This window comes from Carassius gibelio, chromosome A10, assembly GCF_023724105.1.
Source record: "Carassius gibelio isolate Cgi1373 ecotype wild population from Czech Republic chromosome A10, carGib1.2-hapl.c, whole genome shotgun sequence".
NCBI lineage: Eukaryota > Metazoa > Chordata > Actinopteri > Cypriniformes > Cyprinidae > Carassius > Carassius gibelio.
In genome coordinates, this window is record NC_068380.1 from 2085337 (window position 1) to 2112542 (window position 27206).

The following is a 27206-nucleotide window of genomic DNA, read 5'->3' on the forward strand; positions in this document are numbered from 1 at the left end:
AAAAAGAAAAGAAAAAGATCGTATATACCGGTATGTAAAATAGATGTGAATTTTACGCTTTTTGATAACCTAATTAGGATAATTAGTGTAATGTATATTGTATATGTAATGTGTATATATATATAATGTATATGACCAAAATACAAATGACATTATTGTTGAACAATGCCTCTTTTGTATAAAAAGTCCAAATCAATCAAAAGTTTATTATATAAATGATAATTCTTATTTCATTTTGTGAATGGCAGAGACAAAGACCGTTGAAGTGGACGAAAAGCGCGCGCACAGGAAGTTTGACAGAACGCCAGATGTGAGGTAAGATTGCATTACGACGAATTACATCAACAAACTCTTAAAATGTTAACGAAAATTATATAAGAGTCTTAATATGTTATAACATAAGGTAAGGGGATGGTTGATGCAGAATCATATTCAATGTGATTTGTCGACGAATTGTGGTGAAAAAGTCTTATTTGATCTCTATCCCACTTTTTTGTTTTCTAATACTCATGTTTTTGGTAAAAGCTATAAATTATGTTCGTATTAAAAACGTTTCTGGAAAATCAATGTAAGTATAAGTTAACGCGGAAAGCGTCTAATGACGTCATAATGTTTCTGCAACATCGAAAAATATATGTAAATACGCCCCCCCCCCTTTTCATTGTTTTCAATATTTAATATATTTACTGTCTTCCTTCTTTTTTTCTATTGTCATCCACTGTCATTTCATTGTTGTAATTGTTCAATTTTTTCTTGTTTTGTTGTTTGATTGTTCATCAGCAAAAAAAATAAAAATGTAAATACGTCTGTGATAAATATGAATAAAACATTCTCAGCCTTTCCAAAATAAAGCTGTGCAAGCTGGGTAATTAATCTTTAATTGAAAAATAAATACTTCAAATACTCATCAAAAGATCATGAAGCTAAACAGTCATAGAAAATAAGCCATAATCAACGCCGTCAAAATTTTTTATTTCAACAAATTGGATATGCTAAAAATAAGCACTAATGATGAAATAAATAAAACCAAAATTAAACAGCTATACAAAACAAATTAATTTCAAGAAAATATGGTCCCATTGTGTCAATAGAATTATTTCATTGTGAGTTCCTTGTACGTTGCTACATCAGATTGAAGTGAGAGTGGATTTATTGTTGAAAATGACATCATTTAAAAACTGCCAGATTGTGTTCAGTGAATAGGATTTATTATCCTTCAATCAAGAATTAAGTTCCAGCTCAGCTGGTTTGGAAATGAGGTATATATTCGATTCATTTTGACATGTAACAAAAAAAATTCTTCATCCCCTTTAAAAAGCTTTGATGCTTTGAAAAGCTTTAAAAAAACAAAATCCACAAAAAAATCTATCACATAAAAAATAAATTCACACATCATGGAGCCAGAAGGCACACAAACCAGTAGAGAATCTATGAACAAACCAAACCCCAGCACTGTAACCATACAACAACCTGCAAAATAGTTAAAAAACAACTAGTAGAGTCATTAAATTAAATAAAAGAAGACTTAAAACAAAGATGATCACAGCAGCAAATCCATCTTTTATCTTGACACATCTATGCAGTGCATTCACTCTCTCTCATTACTGTTAAACTAACGCTGTATATCGTGCATGAGTTGGATGGAGTGAGGCTGCAGGTTTCTCACAGGATCAGGTCAGTGTTCGTCGTTGGCCTTGGTTCACTGGCACAGCGACAATGTTCGCTCCAGATGAGAAGATAAAGTACTTGAAGATCAGGAATGGTTTGTTAATTGGGTTGTATTTCCTCATTGCTTTGTGACAGTGACATTTAAAACATGGGAGAAAACTAGTCAGTTTCAGTTATCTAAGTCCTGAGAAGATGATTCCACTCTACTTTTCTTTGTGGGTGGGGAACCATCTTCACTTTCCTAATGAAACACAAAAAGCAAAAAAATTCTCATCCTCGAGTCATTCCCAACTTTGATTATTAACTTCTGATTTTAAGGTAAGTGATGCTTTTACCTGAGTGTTTGTTGAGGTGTCTGATGAGGACTCCTTCTCCCCTGATAACGGAGTATCTTTTTTGGTCATTGATGTCTCGGAAGGGGTAGAGTTACAATTCCCTGTAAAAAAATAAACCACACTGTGATTCCTCCAATTGTGATGCATCACATTTCTTTCAGCTGGAAGATCTCGAATGCAATGTTTTGAATTCCATCTCTATGGAAATTGACTCACCCCTCAGGCCATCCAAGATGTAGATATGTTTGTTTCTTCATTGGAACAGATCTGGAGAAATGTTGCATTACATTACTTGCCCACCAATGGATCCTCTGCAGTGAATGGGTGCCGTCAGAATGAGAGTCCAAACAGCTGATAAAAACATCACAATAATCCACACCACTCCAGTCCATCAGTTAACATCTTGATAAGCAAAAAGCTGTGTGCTTGTAAGAAATTAATCCATCATTAAGACATTTTTCACTTCAAACCGTTGCTTCCACCCTCTCCAGTCTGATTCAGGAGAAAAATATGCACAGATCAAGCAACGTTTACAAGAGAAAACAGTCAAAAAACAGTTCTAAACACGGATATGGATTTATTATGTGAGACAGACTTTTTCACGAAAGAAATCAATATAATGGCCTCGTATTTTGGCCAGAAGGATTTGAAGTTAACACATCTTAATGACAGATTTGTTTCTTTCAAACAAGCAGGTTTTCACTTTACAAGATGTTAACGGATAGACTGGATTGGTGTGGATTACGGCACCCATTCACTGCAGAGGATGGGATGCTACATTTCTCAAAATCTGTTTAGATGAAGAAACAAACTCATCTTAGATGGCCTGGGAGTGAGTAAAATCTTAATTATATTTTTGGGCTCATTTATGAGCTATTCCTTCTAGACTTTAATTTGTAATCATGAAATGTATTAATGCGATCAGAGTGGCTTTTCGTACCTTTGTCAGGGGATGGCGTATGTTCTGCCTTGCATTTGTTTCCATCAGTATGAGCAGCAGCAGTGGCCTCTGGTGTCGGGCTCGTGCTACAGCTGTTCTCCATCTTCACCGGAGAGGAATCAGCTATTGAGCTCTGGTTACTGTTCTCATCTATAAGACAAACCACAGCTTGCCATTTAAGAGCCAATACTGTCAAATTACATTATGTACAGACTTAAAATCTTTGTATGGTTAAGAGACTGACCGTGCATGTCCATCATTCCCGGAGAGGAACTGTTCTCTGGAGTCGTCAACTCCGATCCATATTTCTCCTCTCTGCCCTTCTTCTTTTTGTTCTTCTGTTAAGCAGAAATGTATTTTTTCAGACACAGAATATCAATGAATTACAACTTAAAAAGAAAAGGATGCGCAATTGTCACAAACTTACATCATCTGACTTTGATTCAGTCACTGGAACCCATTTAAAGATACGCAGTGAAGTGTCTCCAACCGTCACCCATTTTTTCTCCCTGTGAATTGTTAAAACAAAGATCTGTAGTACAAAAGAAGTGCTTCATTGCCTAAATAGGTATTTGGTTACTGGTGAGCATTGTACAATGTTTAAGAGGAACTCACATTGTTTTAAAAAGGCAAATATATTAATTTGCAATAATTAATATTTACTAATGGATGGTGCACAATAAGACCAGAAGTGAGTTATAACAACAAAAACAAAAAATTAAATAGTCCATTATTGATTTTGTGTTTACTTAAAATACACTTAAACAAACCTGACATTTTTCTGCAGTTGGAAGTACTTTTAAAATCAGTTCTAATACAATTAGATACTTAAAAAAAATCTGCATTAGAAAAGTCATATCCATGAAAAAAAGAGATGGAACCAAAAATAAAAATAAATCTAATATACCTGTGATTACATTATTCTACAAGTAAAACTAGGCAAAATGTTGTGCTTCATAATATCAAATACTTGCACTCCAAATTATTTTTCTTGTGCAATAAAAAAATACATACAGGCAAAAATGATGTGTTACACAATTATGTTTTAAACACAATTACACATGTGAGATTATGTGTAAAATGTCTAAAGATAATATCTTTGTCTAAAAGCCACAGCTTTATTGCTGTTAATGAAATATCAGGCATGCAGTCGCTCACTTCCCTGTTCCAGCCCCCATAGCGCTCCATGTGTTCAGCTTTATTTGATGAAAAGAGACTCTGAGCTGCATTTCAACTCTCTCTGTGTGTTACAGCGCCTGTGACTCGCGCGCACAGGTGAGTTTATTTAGCATTTCATCCCCCAAAACACATTTGTTACACATCACAGTGCGCTAAACTGAAGCGAGAAATGGCTTCATGTGACTGCAACGAAATGGCTTCTGGGTTCAACCTACTTAATATCCATCAGAAACCTTTAAAATCCATCCACAACATTCATTTTTGGTGTATAGTGTCGGGTGCGCGCACAGCACCTGCCGTGCGCTTGAGTTCACTTGGAAATCGCGCTCAAAAATGACCCTTATAATTTCACTCTCTGTCCTTCTCGGTTGTTCTTTCTCTCTCCTCCCCCACAAGCGCGTTTTTTTCTCTCCGGTGGAACAAACACAGGGCTTTTTCCCGCGATCTTACCATTTTCGAACTTTCTCAATAGCGGCCATAACGCGTTTGATGTCATCTTTGGCTCTGCTCCGGGTCTCCGCGCGCACTGACCTGCCAGACATTCCCGCCGCTCGTTAATATTTTTAAGCTCGGCAGTTCACACTCACAATGCGCGCACACACCCGCATACGGTGAACGCTGGGCCGGGAGCGCGCCTGCGCCAAACACACATTGAGCGAACGTGCGAGTCGATTCAAACTTGTTCTTTTGGCGTGTTTTTTTTCTTTCGCGTGCAATAATAAACGGAATCTTTTGAAGGTTTTTTTTAATGCTTGGGTTTGTAATTTGGTAGCCCCTTTTGTCAATAAGACTACGTTTATAAAACATTGAATTAAAACGTATTTTATATCGGCAAGTTATATTATTATTAGGCATTTTATATACAGTAGCCTACTATACATGACTTAAAACAATCATAACAATAATTGATGCATTGCAATTGATGAATTGCATTGAAGCATTTATGTAATGGATTAACGGTTATTAAAAAAAGTTATTTGTTTTTGTTAATCATAGAAAAGTACAGCACTAAGAATGTAGACAACTGTACAGGGTTGCGCAGTAATAGTCACATTTAATTAAACATTGAATATTTCCTTATAGTGTTAATTTTACTATATTTTCATGTTACATTTAAATAACCAGACATAGCAAGATGGCTGTTGAATTCATTTATCAAAGTAAGTGAAGTAATCTGTGGAGCTAATTAATGCATGGGGCACATTAAATGTTTATGAAGGTCACAAATTGATGCTTACATGTGTATACATTTACAGCTATTTACATTTAGATAAATATTATTATGAATTCTAAAGTTCTTATATCAACACTACATAGTGAATATTAACTCAAGATACAAAAGCGGATATTGTAATAGAACTGATATTGTTCTTCTCATCATTCTCATCCACCATTTCTTTCCTAGAAGCTTCATGTAGACTCACTGAGTTGGGTGAGTTACTCAGAAATCATTTACAGATTACTATTTACTTAATTAAAATAGTGATTAAATGTGATTAAAAGTTTACAAAACTTTACTTTTAAGTAAAACTACTAATAGCTTCATACCAAATGGCAAATAGCTTTTATTGTAAAACCAGTATATTTATATATTTATAAACAACCAGTATATACTGTCTTGACAATTGTAAATTTGTTTTGGGTAGATGAAGATATAGTTAATATATTCAATCCCCACCATAAAATGTACTTTTGATTGTAAATATGTTAATAATTATGTTTATATATGTGTGTGTGTGTGTGTGTGTGTGTGGTATAAAATTATTTTTGGTAACAACCATGTCAACAAAATAGAATTAATACGCAACTTTATTAAAACAACATAAATACAAAAAATTGGTTACGTATGTTATATAATAGATATAATAATGGAAAACCATGTAATATCTTTATATAATTAATTATATAATATCAACATGCATTCATGGGTTTTATGGTAGACTTACATGTGCATGACATATGTCTGAGAATGTATTATACATACATAAACCTATTTGTATGGTCTAGAAGGAGATCTGCAGTGAGGAGCTACTGCTAGATGTGTATGAAATATATGAAATAGTTTTATTCAAATACAAAGCCACCCTTATAACATCACTGGTTTGCTCACATTCACATTTTTAAGAAGAAAAGAAAATATGATATTTTATAATAACTGCCAGATGCAGCACACCTGATATCATTTCACCAATAAATCAAGATGGGTCCAAAAAATTGTTACAATATCAAAAATGCATTTGCAAAAATGTAAGCAGCACTGCAGGTTCAGAGTGGAAGAACAGAAAGATGTAGAAAATTAAGTGCAGATTAAACATTTACATCAAGATTTGGAATCAGGATTGTATTCTCTATATTTCTCTATGTAATTTTGTTCAGTTTTTCTCTGAAACAGTTTCTGTATTCTGGTATCTGCTATAGCATATGGATAATGACATAGCTATTGTTACCATGTAGGATCCACCTTTCTCATAATTTCAAAGATCAGAATCTGTCTGTGACACTCCCTCTTCTGGATTTTAGTGGGAAAACATACATTTAAACTGCAAAATGCCACCCTAAAAGAAAGCCTTGCAACCCCTGCTGCCACCCCAGTTGGCAGCAACCAATTAAAGGTTATGGCCAATTTGAAATTTACAAGCGCGAATCTTTCGTGATTCGTGATCCCGCTCCGAACTCCCGAACTGATTCAAATGATTTGCGATCCCCAAACTGACTCAAATGATTCGCGAACCCACTTTGAACTCCCGAACTGACTCAAATGATTCGCGAACCCACTACGAACTCCCGAACAGAATCAAATGATTCGTGATCCCGCTCCGAACTCCCGAACTGATTCAAATGATTCGCGAACCCGCTTTGAACTCCCGAACTGACTCAAATGATTCGCGAACCCGCTACGAACTCCCGAACTGATTCAAATGATTCGCGAACCCGCTACGAACTCCCGAACTGATTCAAATGATTTGCGATCCCCAAACTGACTCAAATGATTCGCGAACCCGCTCCGAACTCCCGAACTGACACAAATGATTCTCGATTCCCATAACTGACTCAAATGATTCCCGATCCCGCAACCTAGTATCCCGAACTGACTCAAATGATTCGCTATCCCGCTACGAACTCCCAAACTGATTCAAATGATTTGCGAACCCGCTTTGAACTCCCGAACTGACTCAAATGTTTCGCGATCCTGCTCCGAACTCCCGAACTGACTCAAATGGTTCACGAACCCGCTCCGAACTCTTACATATATTCAGAATGTAATTAAAAAAATAAATTAATATTTTTCGATTTTCAAATATTGCACCTGTCAAACATAGTTACCCACTTTTAAAAAGCATGAGGATACATAACAACTTCGTTTTGTGTCAGAACTTTCACACTTTCATTCATAAATTCACCCCGTGTGACAGAGATTGAATCACGGAAATGGAACTTGCTGTATAAAGCAGAACGTCACGGAATTCGGCCATTTTTTAATGAATAAATTAAAAGTAGAGCATTTAATCAAATCTCGATATGGACTAGTGTCTGCAATATTAAAGGTGTTCAGTACCGTCGCTCCCTACACGCAGAGTAGGGCTTCAACTCCCAGAAGGGGCACCATCCCAGTTGCTCAAACAAAACAAAACTTCCTCCATTCTCCCATCCGCGCTCGCGACCGCTCGCACCTCATGTTTGCGGTTTTATGTTCATGATTGATGGATGAACATCTATGCCTGGGTAGAGTGCATCAGCAATCCAGCGAAGAGAAAAGAAAACTAAAAGTAAAAAAAAAAAATGTCAAGTTGGCTTGACATTGGACGAGTCTCAATTTAGGGACCGTCTCTAAAGTTACATTAATATCTAATTAATATCTAATGTGATATTGGTATACACTTTTCTAACGTCAGTAGCATTTGAAGAGAATGACTTATAGTTATAAAAACAACTGTAATTGTTCATGTTGGTGTCAGCTATAATGTACAATTGCATTAAATGTTTGATATTTATTAAAATTATCTGTAAATCATATGTAAATTATGCTACTCTTTCACATGGGCTCAAACGCAAATTTGAAGCTCAATAGCATTTGAGGAGAAGTATAAATCATTTAGGTAAAAACGAGGCCCGTTTATCACTTTCAGGCAAATTCCTGTGAAAGTTTTTTTTTTTTTTTTAATTCAGGTTCCCTTACAAAAATTACCCATGGTTTTAACAATAACACCACAAATCATTGTTCTTGTAGCCATGGTAACTGCAAATTTACAAAAGTTACTTCAAATAATAATTTACAAAGTATTAATATACTGTAACATTTTGTTGTTGTTGTTGTTGTTGCTATAAAAACAGACCTAAGCCATCAATAGCCTTTAAAATGACTTAAAATGCATTATATAAAAAGATAATGAGGCAATAATGATTGGTTAATAATAACACTGTTAAAATACATAATGTAGGCAAATACAAAATAAACTATTTATGTACATGTTATTACAAATTCCATGTAATTGCTGCTGTTACACTTACAGGACGATCAAATCCTTGTTTAGGCTACTGACCAAACATATCAGACCAAACATATCATTCAAATATTCACTTAATCTTTCATTTTTGGCCACCTTTTTGCTATAGATGACACAGGCTTTATAATTTCGTTTTTTATAAAAAACGTGCATATCACAACCCTTACAAAATAAACCATGGCTTTATCATAGTAAAACTGCTTAATTTCCTTTTGCATGATTTCTGAATGCTTGAGACTATAAAATAAATTTGAGTCATAATAAAGTTATAGCCACAGGTAAATGTGATAAGTGTTCCTGTAGCTTAACTGGTAGAGCACTGCGCTAGCAAGCGCAATGTTGGGGGTTCGATTCCCCGGGAACACATGATATGTAAAAATTGATAGCCTGAATGCACTGAAAGTCGCTTTGGATAAAGGCGTCTGCTAAATGCATAAATTTATTTATTTTTAATTTAATTTAAATGTCGAGAGCTACAATTGTGATTTGTAAATAATACAATTTATTCATTTAGTTTTTTATTTGATTAAAGTTCTTTTTTCACCCCTATAGTAGGTGTTTTTTTCATTATCATATTTGAGGAAGGGGGGCTCAGGACACCCATTTGGCCAGCAGCGGCCCTGAAGGTGTTGTTATACTCTTCTCTGGGAATGTGTGCTCTACCACACACACACACACACACACTGAAGCACGCGTGGCGTTTTCAGCTCTTCACTATATTGACGCATGATGTATGCTACACATGTGCACGTCAGCGCGCTATTAGAGGATTTCACCATTTCATTATTTCGGTATAACCTGAAGAAATTCAAACAGAAATATAGTACTATTGCACAAGTAGGCCTATTAGCTAATAATAATAGTTTATTAATAAACACAGAAACTCTGTCTACAACCCACTAAAATAAAAGTTTGGTCTAACTCAAAGAAATTATGTAAGAAATTATCCTTAAAATATAAATATACTTAAAAAAAGATATACTAAAACATTATTTTAAAGGAATATCACAAAAGTTTTCATAAAACAATAACACCATATTTTTCAAAAACAATTTCTAAAAGTACATTTGTATTTGTGCCTATAATGCTTATTTATTATTATTGTCAGCAAATAAAACCTATGCTTCAGGACCATATTCATATAACATCTAAGGCTAAATCTAGCTCTTGACTGGTTGAGTTAGATGGTGATGAACACTAAACAGTAGAAAATCAGTTGAGTCTCCCCAGCTGGAAATGGCATTGGCTGTTAAAATCTTGTGTTTCTTATGATAAATTGACATATTGATAACACTAAACCTTTTATAATGCTTTTAATTACATGTCAATGCATACTGTATGCATTAGTGAGTGTGGTGGTGCTTATGGGTTATGGTCACTCCTTATATGAACTGTTTCAAATGCAAGCTATATGTAATAAAAAGAAAATGATGATGACAAAAACACAACTTTAAAACCAATGTCATTCATGCCAAGGGTTTAAAAGATTTCAGAAGTCTGTTGAATAAAATAATCTCACAGGAAAGCCAAAAGGACAAAAACATTGATTTATTTTGATTTATTTTGTCCATGCATCAGAATATGTCTTCATTTAGTCCTAATCTCAGGGAGATTATTGCAAAAAATATTTGCTGCACTAAAAAGACAAATAATACACCAAATACTAATCAGATTTATGTATCGTTGAAGAACCAGTACCATATTAGTTTTCCAAGCGGACAGCAAAAAATAAGTTTAAATATAACTCAACAATGGTTTAAATAAAGGCACAAAATGTCACTAAATACGTAATGAATACCCTTGTTTGTTAATACATTAACATGAATATATATTAGCAAGCATCATTTACATTTAAATGAATAAATATCCCACTTTAAAATGTTACAACCTCATAGTGGCCCTGTGCCAAATAACACCTTTTATAAGCACTTTTATTTGTGATTTCTGTTGTCTGCAAATGTCTGTTAAGCCTCTGAGACTGTAAAGCATCCAATTCGGTCAGTTTAGGCTCCAGTAATGTGCTCACCAGTGCCCCGTTTTGAATGCACTTTTACCAAGCACACTTGATGTTACCAAACTTTGGAATCTTTGAGGAAGGGCTTAGGATAGCATTTGGGACAGGGCCAGTGTCTACCTGAATGTTGTCACATTATAATTATTCCTCAATTTTCTTTCCTAGAAGTCTCATGTAGATTTTCCTGAAAGATCCGCTGAATGCAGGGCTTGAGAAGTAATAGACGATGGGATTGAGCACGCTGTTGAAGTAGGTAAAGCAGACACTGGTTTTAAATGCGTCATTTGCCTCACGGAAATAGTGACACTCGTTATACCAGAGTTTCAGGACGTACATGGCGATACGGGAGATGTTGCTCGGGAAGAAACATATAATGAAAACCGCGGCCACTGCTAAGATAAACTGCACGGCTCTTTTGATTTTGCCCTGTTTGTCCACTGTCTTATTCTTCAACTGCCACGTTATGCAAGTGGTGCAATAGATCACAATGACCGTGGGCAAAAAGAACTGGATAACATAGAATACGTTGTGCCAGGTGAACCGGGAATTATTCCCAAAGCAGATGTTGAAGCTCTCGCACTGCGTGTGGTTGTTTAGATAGTAGAAATGTTCATCTGTTAGGAGGTAGACAGTCATAGCTATGATGAGACCCCACAGACCAACAGAGACCCACAGGGCGTGGGTCAGACCCATTCGGTTGATGCGGTTGAGAGGGTGGACGATCTTAAGGTATCGGTCCACAGCGACGGCGGTGAGGAAGAATATACCGCCAGCTCTGTTGGTGGCCAAAAGAAACAGCAAAATACGGCAGAAAGCATCTCCGTAGACCCAGTCCTTCCCCCTGCGGTAGTAGTCGGCCCTAAAAGGAAGGCAGAAAATGACCAATGAGTCCGCCAGAGCCAGATGAGCAAGATAAATAGAATTGGGCTTCCAGGTGTCCCTGTGGAAGAAAAACATAGAGAGGGCGAGAACGTTCCCAATAAGGCCCAATATGAACTCCGTTATCATTACAGGGGGAAGGTATTGGTCCAGCATTGGCGTTTCATAAGTGCAGCACATTGAGGAGTTGTTCATGATTATGGTGCTGTTGTGAAATTAGACAAAAGTCAGAGAACTTCAGATCTTTTCACTGTTTCGACTCATATGGCGATGATTCCTAAGAGACGTGTTCTTAAGATGTTTGCTCACATGTAAACGGTGTAGCTGTAAGCATGCACATGGACAACAAAAAACCTCAGGTGTGATGGCTAAATGGTCTCAGGAGGCATTTGTGCCTCCTATGAATTAAATAATCGCATTGCTCTGCAACTTGGGACTCTCCAAAAGCACCATTAAAGTGATTACAGGAAGGATACTTTACACTTGGGCATACGAGCAAACAATGAAAAAGTGAACAATACAATTAACAGAGAACTTTTTGTTTTTGTTGAACATGAGTTTGCATGTTTTGTTGCTAATGTGATACTCAGAAAAAAAATTCAGATTATATTTTAATTCAAAACCATCATATTCTGCTTAAAAGGAAAGATACTTTTATGATTAATAAGATATATATAAATATCTGAACTCAATTAAGCAAATTTTGTAATGAAAAAGCATCATTTTAAATTGTATAAAACAAGCTGATATTAAATTAATAAATACTATCACAATTTACACAATCATTTTTTACAAACGTACCTTTAACTTTTTCTCCTGCAATATATTTTATTTATATTAAATTTTTTTATATTTATGTTGAAAGAATATATTTGTTAAATATTTTATACTAATGAGGACAACGTTTTTCACGTTATAATATGCTACTGAATTGTTTTGGGGCCATTGCTGACATTTTTGTCATGAACATGTCAGTGCAAATAAAATTATCTTGTTTTTATTCCTGCAAAATATAGATTTTGTTCTTTTGATTTTGTAGGAAACAGCAGTGGCCAGAATAATTTGCTATACAACTGACGCCACCTGATCACTCATATCTGGTTTAATTATATATATATTTCCCAAAAAAGAAAAAAGTTAGCTTCACAATATCTAGAATGGAAAGTAAATGACAGTGATATTAGAGATCCAAGAACGCAAGCAGAAGAAACAAGTATAAAAAAATTAAGTACAATTTTTAATCAGAACATTACAGTATCTTTGTAAACAAATGCTTCTTGGTAACTTGTAAAGGTGGGAAGGCAGGAGATTTCATGGAGATGCAGGGGGGAGAGTTCCAGCATCTGGGGGCCATTGCGCTGAAAGACCTGCTCCCCATGGAGGATATAGTGAATAAATTGGCACCAGAGGACTTGAGAGTCCGTCAGACCGAGCAGGAGTGTGGGGATGAATCAAATCAGCAGGAGTCTTAAAACTGCTGCTGTACACAACCTTCAGCTGGTGGCTTTGGAGAAGCAGAAGATGTAGAGATTTTGTGTGTTATAACTTTGATCATGGATGCATTTTAACATTTAGATAGATATATTTTTGTATAAATATTTTTGTTCTGGCATTTTATTGGCAGACAGCAAGCATAAAACTGGACTTGAGTAAGGACTGAAGCACAGGAGAGGGATTTTACTGTAGTATGGTGTCAATAGGTTGATTTTCACCAAAACTGATATTTCTGCTGACAATTTTTTGGTTCTTAATTCACAATTGCACTGACGTTGTATTGAATTCACACAAATGGATATTCATTAAATTATCTTGTGTTTTGCAGAATAAAGAGACAAGGGGTTTGTATAGAACGATATGAGGGTGAGTAAATGATTTGCTTTTTGAGATATTACCCTTTCATGATGCATTTGTAAATCATCAAAATAAAAGCTGTAGTGTTGCGTTGGAGGCAGTGATAAAAGAAACAATACACCACAAATGTGCGTTGAATGAGACTGAAATTTATTAGTCTATTGTTTGCATGTGTGTAATGCTTTTAAGTCACATCATTCCAGACCTTTGGCAACCAAGAGACAAAGCATCTATCAAGAACTGAAAAACCCCAAAGATGAAGCAAAGTCCACTGAAATTCTATACAGTAAATAAAATAGATATAAAAGGGCTTTATGTCAATGTGTACATTTGGCCAGGTTTGCTGTGTCATGTCGCATACATTTCAGTAAAAGTGCATATTGGGCTTCACTTTTTGACCTCTCCAAGATCGTCGATGCTGTCGTCATCCACCTGTGGGGTTAAAGAATGTGTCAAAAACGGTTCTTCTGGTCGAGTTTTGCAGCTGAAACTGGGATGTTTGCTTACCTCAGGCCACTTTTCCTGGATGACGTCCATGATGTCATCTGTAAAGTCTCCCTGAATGATGATTTCGTCTTCTGCTGTCACTGAGGCACCGCAAGAGAATTTCTGAGCAAAGAACCTCTGAGCCTCTTTGAGATCAATGTCTGATGTGGACCACACAATGACAGCAAAGTTACCATAGGGTGAAAATACAGATGACAAACATCAGTCTCGTACCCACAATCAGAACCTTACCGAAAGTGGCCAGGCCACACACCCTTGTGACGTATTTCTTTTTAGCTCTTGGGATTTTTGCGATTGTGACTTTTTGCGGGACGGTCTTCTTCTTCTGTTTGATTTGACCTCTTCCACCTAAAAAGGGGGAAAACGTTATATTCTATTTTATGTTTGCAGACAAACTCAAAAAGTGTTTTTTGTTGAAACTAAAAAAAATATATATATATAAAAAACGGTGCTATAGAAAAGACAAAAAAAAAAGAACAGTAAGAAAACTTAACTCCCTTATGATCAGATTAACCATAAACAGATTAAAAATGGGGATTTATTATCTGTAGTTTTCACAAAAGGCCTGACACTGTCAAAAGTTTGCTGTATAATGCGTTTTATGTCATCTGGTGCAGGTAACATGAATAAAAATAATACACATTGTTCGTTTGTTTATACCACCGACATTGTAACATTAAAAAGCTGGTTAAAAATCAGTGAACTTTCCCTTTAAGACAAAAAAGACAGAAAAAGTTTGGGATGTGGTGTGGAATATGGTACATGCACCACTGCTGCAAAACCTTTCTGTTTATAGTAAAAGAAAAATGTTTGACCTCTCTTCTGTTTCTTCTTCTCCTCTTCCTCTCCTGCAGGGGGCACCTCTCCACCGCCACCACCTCCACCTCCAGCTCTTCCTCCTCCTCCTCCTCCTCCTCCTCCTCCTCCAGTAGTTTCCTGCTTGGGTGCTGTACTTACACAACATCAGTGACATCAGTGAGAAAACTCAAACAGCATGTCATAATGGTACAGACCAAATATTCCAAATATTTAGTTTCAAATATGAAAAAGAAACTCAAGAGCCAAAGCTATGGAGGCAAAAATAAAATAAGCAAGCAAAAAAAAAAAAACTTTTTGTGACTTAATATGAGGTATTGACATCTTCAAAGTTGCTATGAAAGAAAATTGACTTACCAAGAGTCAGTTTAGCAAACACGTCAGGAAAATTCTTCTCAAGCCACTGTTTGCATTTGGTCAGCTCAGGCATGTACTCACAGTACTAGCAGAGCAAAGCAGAAACATTTCAATTCATATTTATTCACTTTCTACCAACTGAATATGTGATAATTTAAGGAATACATCACCCAGAAATAAAAACTTGCCTAAAATTGTGAAGACAGTGAAAGAGTCAATCCACTGCCCTCTCGCATCAAAATACACTGACATTTCATATCTTTAGGACTGTTTTTGTTTGTGCATATTTCTCTCCTGATTCAGACTAGATTACTGTTTCCAGTGGAGGAAGCATTATTATTGAGCAAATCAAGCAGAAGCAAAGGTTTGGTGTTAAAAACAGACAGTTTTTCACTTCTCAAGGCATTAACTGATGGACTGGAATGGTGTGGATTATTGTGATGTTTTTATCAGCTGTTTGGACTCTTATTCTGACGGCACCCATTCACTGCAGAGGATCCGTTGTTGAGCAAGTGATGAAATGCTACATTCAGATCAAGAAAAACTCATCTACATCTGGGATGGCCTGAGGGTTAGTAATTTTTCAGCAAATCTTCATTTTTGGGTGAACTATTCTTTTAATATGTGATGTACTCACCTCTATTGGCAGAGAACACACTGTAAGTAAAAGAAGACAGAAATGTTAAGTCTTGCATGACTGTGAACCAAAATAACCATTAACACAACATTTAATTGACATATTACAGTTAGAATTTGCAGTGCATTGAGATTTTTTTTCCCCTCACCTCCACAATAGAGAACTTTTAGTGGGTATTTTGCATCTGGGTCGGCACGATCCACTTTATTTTCTGGTGAACCCAACTCTGCATTCTCAGTAGTAGCCATATTACATGGATCTACACAAGTCATAAAGATGGGATTATTTCAGACTGACAATATAACACAACCAACTGATGCACAGAAACCAACCCTTGAATTCTAAGCTATCATGCAAGAAAAAAAAAAGTGCATTTACCAAACATTAAAATCACACAAACCTAGAGTAAAATGCTTAGATTGCAAGAATTGCAAAACAAATATGGTGCCTTCATAAAGCATACAGAAATATGGTTTGTCTGAAAATAGTTACACTCAAAATCTATAACAGCTAATTGCTAGTATTGCTAGTATTGAAAGTTAAATGTCATAACCAAAGATCTATCCACCTAATTACAAAAGGCCCATCTGACAAGGAGAGACCTTCCACATGTTACTTCTGCACTATTTATCAACCGTGGGGAAATTTTTATAATCTTTTAAATTACCTAGACTCTCAAAATGCGCTGTTTTGGTACATAACAATCACAAAATATTCATTTTAATGCATGTACAACACATAAATTATCCTACCAGCTTCACCCTAGGGGGGTTTTATAACCACTACGTTAAAATAAGATGCAATGGGTCTGAAACAAAGATTCTTGTTTTAAAACTAATAAATGCATTCAATTATAGTTTAAAAGTCTTTTAGAGTCACTGACAGTGACTTGAATCGAGTAGCCTGCGCACAATGATCATGCATCCATTGAGCACCCATTCATTAGCCAGCACTGCTAATCTCTGCTCTCCTACAGCAGCCACGCGCTCCAGCTCATACATACCCCGTCGATATAATCTCAGTACAACTTGCTTTTGAGTAACACCTTGATCATTATTACATTAACTCGTGCAGATGATCCTCAAAGGGTGAAAGAGTTCCTCTATTGCTCAGCACACCTTCACTGTCTGATTTGGCTGTGGGTCCTGACAACGCCTCTCTGAGGCAAAGCACGATCGGTGTTTACGCCGTTGCCGTATTACGTACGTACTTCACGATGAAAGATTTTTAAGTAATATTGAATAAACAATTTTAATTTATGTAATATGGCTTTTATATAAAATATATGATTTATTTTAATGAAACGAATGTGAATAAAATGATTTTTGAACGAATTTTTTAAACCAGGCATCGCGTTGGACAGCCCGTAAAGCGCGGATAATAACACGCAGTTTGAGAATTGCGAAAATAATCACCCGCTTCTTGCCACATACTTTTCACTTTTTTATTATCATTATTATAATTTGTTTTAGGATTTAGGGTGCTTATATTGCGTTTATTGTTGTTCTTGTTGTTGTTTTAACCCCGAGTGTCTTGTTTACACTTAAATGATGCATCTTTAAAAACAATCAAACTAAACTGTGTGTCATAATCAGGCACCGATAACAAGATATTGAAATTGTGCATCGCTGTGATGTTGACGCTGCGTTTTTTTTAAATTTATTTTATTTAAAGTGAAGTTAGACGTAATATGAAATCGTGTCTGCTAGTCCAGACATTTGTGAGATGAGATGGAGGAAAGATGGAACTCCAAAACCCCTGGAGGTTTTTCGATATCAAAAGGTGATGAACATCATGCAAACATGAATAAATATTAGAAATCCCTCAAACGTGCATCAATTTATAAATTTACAGGATCTCAAGTGGAGCCCTGGCACAGTACTCCTGTAAAAAAGGTTGGTCTGTTGTTGTATTTATTTACTATTTATGTGTATTTATTTACTACACATTTTAAGGCACTGTATTATTGTATTCAATTTGTTTTATTTCATACTTATGATGGTTTATGACGGTCCTAAAATATGGAAAATAGATGAAATAATACACACATACACACTTTTATTTTAAATCTTGCATTTTCTCTTCAAACATACTAAATACTAATTTCACTTTAAAAGATTATTGTTTTGCATTTATGTTTGTAAATATTGCATTTAGATTATATCTATATTGTAATGTGTTCATGATCCTTTGTATTTGTTGTAACCTTGTTTTTAAGTTGAGCAGTTATATTTACATTTAGTCATTTAGCAGACACTTACAAATGAGGACAGTGGAAGCAATCAAAAACAATAAAAGAGCAATGATATACAAGTGCTATAACAAGTCTCAGTTAGATTAAACGCAGTACAGATAGCAAGGGCTTTTAAATAATATAATAAAAAGAAAACAGAATAGAAAAAGAATAGAGCAAGCTAATGTTAGAGGTCTTTTTTATAATTGTATAATAAATTAAAAGAAAATAGAATACAAAAAGATTAGAAAGGTAATTAGATTTTTATTTTTTTTAAAGAATAGAATTAGAATAGTGAGTGCTAAAGCTAGAGGTTCAAATAAAGATGGAAGAGATGGGTTTTAAGCCATTTTAAGGTTTTTATGTCAAATTCAACTTTGCCCATATCGGTGTATAAAAGATTTGATTCTGATTTTATAATACTCGATCCTTCAGAATGTTTTTGCTGCTAAAGAGACCCCAGATGTTTCTTCCACCAAACTCAGAGATGAAAACAGATCAAGACCTGCAGCGCTGAGTCTGCATGACCTCTCAAAACCGATGTCCTCTTTCTCATTAATGCAAGATTATCAGGTAACACGTTTGAAATAGCCTGAATTGATTTACAATATTAATTCCTGGAATGGAATAGTTTTATGGAATGTAATTTAATTTTAAAGGGAATAGTTCAACCAAAAATGAAACTTTGCTTATAATTACTCTCAGGCCATTTTAAGAGGTAGATGAGTTTTTTCTTCATGAGAACACATTTGGAGAAATTTAATATTACATCTGTAGGGGATTTTACCAAGTTTGATGGACCAGGTAAGATGAATGAAGACCAGGTGTAAGAGATTGAGTCAATTGAAGAAAAATGTACTGAAGAAAATAGTTTGCAGTTTCATCAGCAGAAATCAGCTTCAATACTCACTAGGAGTGCAAACTAAGTATCGGCCCATTTTTGTGATGTTTCTAGAGCCCAGTTAATGGATTGGAGGTCTCCACTATCCAGAGGCAGCGTCTGGAGCTGCAGCTTCTCATAGCAGAACTGAAGGACCGCGAACAGGAGCTCAATACTACGGCAGCAGCCCATCACAAGCAGCTGCTGTCCTGGGAACAGGACCGTCAAAGAGTGCTGATCCTGGAACAGAGATGTGCCCGACTGGAGGGTGAGAGTGACTCCAGACTAGAACGGGATTAAATAAATTAAACAAACACTATTAAAACATTTTTGTACATTGAAATAAAGCAAAACAGGAAAGACTAACTGAAATAAGTTTAAGACAAAGCAAAAACACAACAGAATTACTAAAATTTTAGCGTAATATGCTTAACTAAAATGAAAAATGAAATTATAATAAAAAGGTAATTTAGTAGTATTCCAAAAGCTAATACAAATTCTCCAGATTGTAGCAAAATGATTGAGTTTTATATGACCAATTTCCATTATTTTATTTTTAATTAGGTTGTTTTTGGTACTATACCTTTAAAAATTCCCCCTTAAATGTGAACTTTTCTGATTCAAAGTGGCAAGAAATTGCGTTTTATTTAAATCTAAGAGCAATTAGATCTACAGTCTCTTCTGCTAGCCAAGGCTGCATTTTTTTATCCAAAATACAGTAAAAACAGTGAAATTGTGAAATATTATTACAATTACAAAAAAACGTTTTCTATTTGTATATATTGTAACATTTATTTTATTCCTTTGATCAAAGCTGAATTTTCAGCATTACTCCAATTTCTTCAGTGTCACATGATCCTTCAGAAATCATTCTAATATACTGATTTACTGCTCAAGAAACATTTCAGCTGTGCTAATATTTTTGTGAATGTTGATGGTTAACCCATGCTGATTAAAAGTATTTAAAGAGTCTTACAGATCTCAAACTTGTGAATGGTAATGGTAATTGTATTTGACTGCTCATGTTTCCTCAGATGAGCTGGAGAAGCGTAATGAAGTGATCAGAGCTCTCAGTAAGCAGACAAAGGTGTCGGAAACGAGAGAGAAAGATGTGTACAGAGAGCTCAACAGCTCCCAACAGCAGCTTCACGAGCTGAGCCGCAGACAGATGAACATCTCCAGACATGAGCACGACTTGGAGGTGAAGTCAAATCTGTTTTTAGGTCGGAAATTATGGCCTGTATCCATATCTTCCCACATCTTATGATAGTGGTACTTGGTACATTTTATTATAATGTATTATATATTTTGTTTATTGATAGGAGAGGAACCAGAGTCTGGACTCCACGCTCATGAGGCTGTCATCACAGCTGGGACAGCTGCAGGTGCGCGAGGTGGAGGTCAGCTCCATGCTTAAGCTGAAGGTAGCAGAGACTCACACTCATGCACTCATCCATTATCTTATATCCAGTTCATTCAGACACATTAATATAAGTGCTTGTTTTTCTTTATCAGGATAGAGACGTGGTTGAGGCCACCAATCACATTTTAGAGCTGTCCGGTCATCTGTGTGAACTAGAGAAATCACTTGAAGAGCTGCGTACACGTGAGAGCAAAATGCTGCGGGAAATGGAGGAACACAAACACTGTTTCAGAGAGAGCAGACATGAAAACACACAACTGAAAGGTAGACAGTTTATCTCACAATCTCTCGTTGCGTCCCACCTCAAATACTGTATAGTAGGTACTTTATTTGGTTTGAAACTATCTTGGCAAGTGTCAAACAAAGTACATTCTTAATAGTATTAATGTTTGTAGTATGAATGAATTCATGCTGGATTCATCAGGATGCATGTTTATTTCTTTGCAGCCGAGCTTCAGGAGAAAACCATTGAGAACAATAACCAGAGAGAAGAGCTCATCCGCTTAAAGCAGGAAAACCAGCTGTTGAAGAAAGACATCACTGCTGTTGAACTTCATATGATGAGTATGCCAGTACTGCACGTTTCAAACGCTAGTGACCTACCTAAACAGCATCACAGACATGCTTCAGACACTGCAGAACAAAGCATAGACTGCATCTGTTAAAATCTATCGAAACACTGATAATAAACAGCAGTGATGCTTAAACACTGTTCGGTGCAAGAAAACATATTTAATCATCTTTTCATGAGCATTTATGCTTTTTGAAATTAATGCAAGTGGTCATGTTTGTTGCCCAGATGAAGATAAAAGCTGGAGGGATGAATTACTTGAACTCTCCCGATCAAAACGATCTCCAGCTGAATCTGAGCTGCTCTGTCTGCGGCAGGTACTGTCTTTCAGAACTCCCTCTCTTTACATCATCCAGTGCCAGCCAGTGTTCATTTTTACAGATCTCTGTCCTTTCCATTTGCTCTTCCGGAGCAGTTTTTCCGGTTTTTCAGCATGTTTGTAAGACTTCCTGCATTCCTTTTCCATGACTTCCATGATAGGGTCATAATCTCTTCTAAAACAGCTCCACAGGCTATAACCCAGTGATACTTTAGTATTATTGAGATGCCATTGTAGTTTTTTATATTTACAGTTTTCCATTTAATTTTAATTAAAGATGACATTTTCTAAATCATTTTGTTATAAATATATATATATATATATGTATGTGTGTGTAGTTTTTATTTCAATTTAGTTATTTTAGTACTTCAAGAAAATTAGAAATTACCTTGGCAATCAGCTGAAATAAAATAAGTTTAAATTTTTAAAACACACACACATATATACTGTATATAACTAACAGTTAACATGTATTTCAAGTAACAAACATTTATTTTATAGTTTTAGTTAGCGATGATAACCCTGCTTTAATCTCTTTGCTTTTTAAAAAAATATTAATTATTTTCTTATTTTAAGCACTTATGATGAGCTATTTCATATTTCTCTATAATCCTGTTTCACATTACTGTACTTTAGGCATCAGATATGTTCTGATTCGTTAGGATTTGCTTCACATCAAGTCAGCACATAATAAATGATTTGATAGGGTTATGATATATGCATATGTAAGCGCTTTTGAGTGCCTAGAAAAGCGCTATATAAATGTAACGAATTATTATTATTATTATATGTTTGTGACAGGTGTGTGAAAACCAAAAAAATGACCTCCAGCTGCTAAAGCTGAACTTGGAGAGCACCAGAGAGTCACTCCGACATCATGAGGGTCAAAGGTCACGGGAGAGGTGGGCTTCTACAATTTGAAGTGTTTCATAAAATGTAATTGCTTATTTCAGCCACTGGGTGTTATTTTATTATTATTCTATTTTACTATTATAGTTTTTATTAATATATTGAATTATCATTTATTTTAATAGTTAGATTTTTAGTAATATTGTTATATATAGAAATTGTGTTATAGTACTTCTGACATCATCTTTTAAAAAATATTACTATTTTAGTTTAACATTTTTTATTTCGGTTTTAGTTTGTTCATTTCCAGTTAGTATTTTGAATTAGTTTTTTATATTTTCACTTTTCATTTTCATTTGGTTTATTTTTAGTAATTTATTTAGTGTTTTTAGTAATATTGTAAAAATTTTGTTATAGTAGTTTTGTCTTTTTTTATATATATTACTGTTTGGGTTAAAATATTGTTATTTCAGATTTAGTTTGAGTTTTATTCATTTCCAGTTAGAAATTTTTATTTTAAGTGAGTGTTTGTTTTTAATATGTTCAATTATTTTTATATTTTTATATCAGTTTGATTTATTTTTGTTTCAGTTTTAGTATTCAGTATTTAGTATTCAGTTGTTTTGTATTCATTGCCAGTTAGTAATTTTAGTACTTCAACCTAAACCTATTTCAGTTTTTTTATTTATTAAAGTTTTAGTTTTTAATAACCCTGGTCCAGGCATCTTGAGTTATGAGTGTTGTTGTGTTCGTAGGGCTGATTCTGTTGTAGGAGACACTTATGTGCTAGAATACAGTGATCATCAAGAAGGGACAGAACTAGAAACAGGGCTAATGTCCATCCTGTGCCACAGCACAAGCAGAAATACCCCATCGGGTTTAACACAGCATCTTTGTGTTGAAATGGAAACGCAAACTGACTCTGAGCAAGACTTTAGCGCAGCTTTGAGTGCAACAAACCATGAAGTCACAGAACAGTCAGCCGTAGAGGAAAATTGCTCAGGCGCCAACATTACGAACAGCTGTGCAACTAGCCAGTGTAACATCAATGAGCAAGAATCACCCAAGATGGTAATAAAGGAAAGAGCGAACAATTGTGTTGCGGCGTCATCCCAGTCTCTCTGCTGTGATAACGCTGACAGCCCATCAGAAGATCCACAGAGTCGGGCAGTGTATTCTGACACTAGAGCTGATGTGGATTTAATGGCTGTCATTGACTATGATTCAGAGACAGGAACTCCTTTCTGTGTAGTCGATGTGGATATCAGTCCAAGATTCTCTTGGTAGGATTCTCTAGCTTTATTATAACATCTTTGTTTGAGTTAGGTTGTGATCATAGGTTTGTACATAGGTTCCTTTTTTTGGATGGTTTATTTAAGGAGAGCTCAGTTTTACTATGTTCTACCATAAAAAATTAATTGCACTTAATATTGCATATTTGTATGTAGGTATATGTTAAAGGGGGGGTGAAATGCTATTTCATGCATACTGAGTTTTTTACACTGTTAAAGAGTTGGATTCCCATGCTAAACATGGACAAAGTTTCAAAAATTAAGTTGTACGTTTGAAGGAGTATTTCTGTTCCCAAAATACTCCTTCCGGTTTGTCACAAGTTTCGGAAAGTTTTTTTCGAGTATGGCTCTGTGTGACGTTAGATGGAGCGGAATTTCCTTATATGGGTCCTGAGGCACTTCTGCCGGAAGAGCACGCGCTCCCGTATAGCAGAGCAATGAGAGCAGAGGCATTCACTGATCAGAGCGAGAGCGTCGCGAAATGTCACAAAAGAAGTGTGTTTTTGGTTGCCAGGTCAAGACAACCCTGCACAGATTACCAAAAAAAAAACAGCATTAAGGGACCAGTGGATGGAGTTTATTTTTACAGAGCATCAACGGAGTTGTGCAAGTGTTTGTGTTTGTTCCCTGCATTTCGAAGATGCTTGTTTTACAAACAAGACCCAGTTTGACGACGGATTTGCACATCGTTTCTTAAGGATGATGCAGTCCCAACGAAAAAGGGTCACGATCGTGTGTTGGAACCGCAGGCGGTGAGTAAAACTGCTTAAAATATCTCTGCCTCCTTGTTAGTGCGTCCGCCTCCCATCGGAGACCCAGGTTCGAGCCCCGCTCGGAGCGAGTCGTTGCTGCTGCTGCTCTTGTTCAGTTTCAGCCTTGGGATCTGATTCTGGATCATAAATATACGCTGAATCTGACTGTTAGCCATGGTTTGTTTTGGATGTTTTTTTCCTCATGGTAATGTCACAGCTTCCAAACGCTCTTAACGCAAAAGCCTACTCGCGCTCGTGATTCTTTAGCTCCGCCCACACGTCACGCCTCCGGTCGGTCGTGTTTTTCCGGGAAAAATCTGTACAGACTATCTTTCTCTTATGAATATAATAAAACTAAAGACTTTTTGGAGTTATGAAGGATGCAGTACTACTCAAGATTAACAGGATATTGAGTGAAAACGAGCATTTCACCCCCCTTTAAGATTGAGCATGCAAAAAACACTGGTAATTTTGAGGCCTAATGATAACCGTGACTTTCTCTTCTAGTGTTGCAGATCTGAGCCTTCTTAATCTGGATTGCCCCTCCCCCTCACACAGAAGTAGGCGGAGCTCTGTCTGTTTACCTGATTCTATGCTAAGCATTGAACTCTGTGCCAATGATGTAGCTTGCCAAGGCAATGAGGTAGCTCAACACTTCATGTATTTGTATCAGGGATGTGATTCTTTCTATTTACATAGTTTTCTGTATTTCCTATCTGAAAAGTATGACCCTTGTGAATTGAGTAAATTGCAGCATTTTCAAATACAAATTGTTCAAAAATAAAATTAATTGCATTAATCTTTTTCTGTAAACTAATGATGAGGATGACAATTATATTAAATACTCATTTGTACAGTACAATCGTATTATTGCATTCGTAATATTCATTTCAATAGTAATATTTCTTTTTTTTATAATTTGTTTTTTCTAAATTCAGTAATAACAAAATAGCAAGTAGTTATTTGATTAACAATATTAATATTTCTCTTAACATTTTTTAATCTTTCAAAATAGCTTTTACTTATAAAAAATAACATTTTTATATTTTTTTTAACTCTAATGTGGTTTAAAAAAAATTTGCTTATTTTTATAAATTCTAATATGTTGTAGTTTGATGTGTTTTTTTGTTATGTAAAGTGCTTTGATAAGTAACATTTAAATGTGCTTTAGAAAAATAAATATTATTATTATTATTATTATTAAATACCTTTTTTTACCCTATTATTAATATTTAGATATTTATTTAGTTAGTATAATATAATCAATAAACAAAATTAAATTGTTTTTAGTTTTTATTGTTTTTTATAGTTATATTGAAAGTGGTGGAGAACATAAATTTTTGTCCAAAGGTGATCACATGCCTGTTTTATGAATATTTAAATGAAGGTGTTATCGAGGGTTCAATTGGGATCTGTCATGTGGGGTTCACCATTTTTCAGGGCCCTTGCCCAATTTAACCCCTGTGTGTTATCAACCTCTAACCTTATTGCCTGTATATTTGCATCTCACGCAGGAGAGCTACAGCTCATCCACAACACGGTTACAACGTCTGCCGGCTGAGTCTCAGGAAATGGTTTCAAGTTTGGAAAGTTCTATCAAGAAAAATGTCAGCCTGACAGAACCTCAGAGTCCAATGAACTGTGATGCTGGTTGTCACCGCCAAAGTAACTATGAAAACAGCAGCCACTCCCAAACCTCCACCCATAACCAAACACGCGGGGTACTTATTACATCACAAAACTCATTTGCATAATAGTTTAATGCATAGCATAAATTATGCTTGAAGGTGAAAGTGTAAATAAATGGCATTTTCTTCTTCTTGTCCTAAAGCAAAGTGACTCCCAGATTGAAAGCAGCCCACGTTTGCATCAAGGAAGCAAGTCATGAGGTCCATAAAGCCATGAGAAGCAGTGAATCCCCATTAACTATCATCTTCTCTCACTGCTTCTACAAAATACATCAGTTTTTTGCAACCAAAGAGGAGTTTTCTGAAGATAACAAGTATTATTTTCTTTTAACAAATGCTGTAATTCTATTTTTTTTTTTTATCAAAACCTATTTTTATGAAACGTGTACAAAAATGAGCATTATTAGTTAATCCTACAGAAGCACTTCAGCACTTCCTCTGACCGATGTAGAGACAGGTGTTATTAATAAACATCTTTCTTTAAGTAATAAACCTGTCCTACAAGATGACACAATGGTTCTGGTTGTTTTTTTTTTTTTCATTTTCTTTTTTCATTCCAGTTTCACTGTCATCTAACCTGTTTGGTGAACTGTGATGTGGCTCTTTTCTGGATCATCGTGTTTTACATCCGAAATGCAGTCTCGTTCCCACAGAAAAGACAAGGAGCCATCAGCCTTATCAAAAGCCACTGAACTTCAGTATATTTGCCTGATCTCAGGACATCTAAAAGAACAATAAAGCTCTTTACATGCTGCCATTATCGGTTTCTTTTAATTGGTGGTTTTGATTGACTCCCTCATTTTAGTGTTAATTTGTATTTTTTAATGCAAAAATAATAAATAAAAATTAGTAGTAGTTTTTGTTTTATTTTTATTTATTTGCAAAAAAATATATATTTTGACTAAATATAAATTAAAAAAAGTTGCAAATTACCACAGTTTTTGAAGTTATTTAAGTTTTGCATTACAAAATATATACTGATTTGCATTAGAAAATCCAGCTTTTGCGTGTTTTTTAGCAGTTCCAAACTTCTCATCTATAGTCAGGGGTGGATCTAGAAAAATATTGATGGGGTGGCGAGAAGGGGGCAGGAATTTTTGGGGGGTGGCAACATATGGCAGACGTATATATACTGAATTTAATCACAGTTATCACAGTTTGATGATAAATTGTATATGTGCACACTACAAAAGGGCACAGGCTGCAATTTAAAAACTTAATCTCATGCAATCAATGTCTTGCATTTGAAACAGTTCATATAAGGAATAAGTGAGCATACCCCATAAGAACTACCACACTCACTAATGCATACAGTTTCCATCGACATTTAATTAAGAGCATTATAAAAGGTTCAGTGTTATCAATATGTCAATTTATTATAAGAAACACGAGATTTTAAGATGGGGAGACTCAACTGATTTTCTACTGTTTAGTGTTCATCACCATCTAACTCAACCAGTCAAGAGCTAGATTTAGCCTTAGATGTTATATGAATATGGTCCCTGAAGCAT

General features: G+C 35.4%; 4 protein-coding genes across 10 annotated transcripts; 1 reads left to right on the top strand and 3 right to left on the bottom strand.

The window, feature by feature from the left end:
- Positions 1 to 1132: 1132 nt before the first annotated feature.
- On the bottom strand, positions 1133 to 4786 carry LOC128020801 (B-cell CLL/lymphoma 7 protein family member A). 3 transcript variants are annotated; one of them, XR_008185396.1, is made up of 7 exons: positions 4573 to 4786; positions 3371 to 3452; positions 3188 to 3281; positions 2944 to 3093; positions 2220 to 2354; positions 2004 to 2104; positions 1870 to 1909 (listed from the first exon to the last, which is right to left on the bottom strand). XR_008185396.1 is itself a non-coding variant. In XM_052607524.1 (6 exons), exons 1-6 carry the CDS (start codon positions 4662 to 4664, stop codon positions 1838 to 1840), a joined length of 531 nt encoding a protein of 176 aa, XP_052463484.1. In that variant the 5' UTR covers positions 4665 to 4786; the 3' UTR covers positions 1133 to 1837. The 3 variants fall into 3 exon arrangements, 2 of the variants coding, with proteins under 2 accessions (XP_052463484.1, XP_052463482.1); XM_052607524.1 differs by lacking the exon at positions 2220 to 2354 and having other exon boundaries at positions 1133 to 1909; positions 2004 to 2044; XM_052607522.1 differs by lacking the exon at positions 2220 to 2354 and having other exon boundaries at positions 1133 to 1909; positions 4573 to 4781.
- A 5996-nt stretch (positions 4787 to 10782) lies between these two features.
- LOC128020581 (hydroxycarboxylic acid receptor 2-like) lies at positions 10783 to 11763 on the bottom strand. Its single transcript, XM_052607211.1, has one exon. It carries the CDS (start codon positions 11713 to 11715, stop codon positions 10783 to 10785), a length of 933 nt encoding a protein of 310 aa, XP_052463171.1. The 5' UTR covers positions 11716 to 11763.
- Positions 11764 to 13500: 1737 nt separating this feature from the next.
- On the bottom strand, positions 13501 to 16858 carry LOC128020803 (density-regulated protein-like). Of its 2 annotated transcripts, none has more exons than XM_052607529.1 (8): positions 16749 to 16858; positions 15837 to 15947; positions 15689 to 15708; positions 15052 to 15136; positions 14694 to 14825; positions 14110 to 14226; positions 13879 to 14018; positions 13501 to 13803 (listed from the first exon to the last, which is right to left on the bottom strand). In XM_052607529.1, the coding sequence occupies exons 2-8, from the start codon at positions 15934 to 15936 to the stop codon at positions 13759 to 13761; spliced, it is 639 nt and encodes a 212-aa protein (XP_052463489.1). In that variant the 5' UTR covers positions 15937 to 15947; positions 16749 to 16858; the 3' UTR covers positions 13501 to 13758. The 2 variants fall into 2 exon arrangements, with proteins under 2 accessions (XP_052463489.1, XP_052463488.1); XM_052607528.1 differs by having other exon boundaries at positions 16692 to 16853.
- A 125-nt stretch (positions 16859 to 16983) lies between these two features.
- On the top strand, positions 16984 to 26452 carry LOC128020802 (coiled-coil domain-containing protein 62). Of its 4 annotated transcripts, none has more exons than XR_008185397.1 (15): positions 16984 to 17470; positions 17543 to 17583; positions 18357 to 18494; positions 18877 to 19069; positions 19836 to 20002; positions 20124 to 20225; positions 20317 to 20488; positions 20672 to 20788; positions 21024 to 21112; positions 21916 to 22016; positions 22719 to 23246; positions 24515 to 24650; positions 25522 to 25728; positions 25839 to 26009; positions 26256 to 26452. XR_008185397.1 is itself a non-coding variant. In XM_052607526.1 (15 exons), the coding sequence occupies exons 1-14, from the start codon at positions 17419 to 17421 to the stop codon at positions 25893 to 25895; spliced, it is 2100 nt and encodes a 699-aa protein (XP_052463486.1). In that variant the 5' UTR covers positions 16984 to 17418; the 3' UTR covers position 25896; positions 26256 to 26452. The 4 variants fall into 4 exon arrangements, 3 of the variants coding, with proteins under 3 accessions (XP_052463486.1, XP_052463485.1, XP_052463487.1); XM_052607526.1 differs by having other exon boundaries at positions 25839 to 25896; XM_052607525.1 differs by lacking the exon at positions 26256 to 26452 and having other exon boundaries at positions 25839 to 26209.
- Positions 26453 to 27206: the final 754 nt, after the last annotated feature.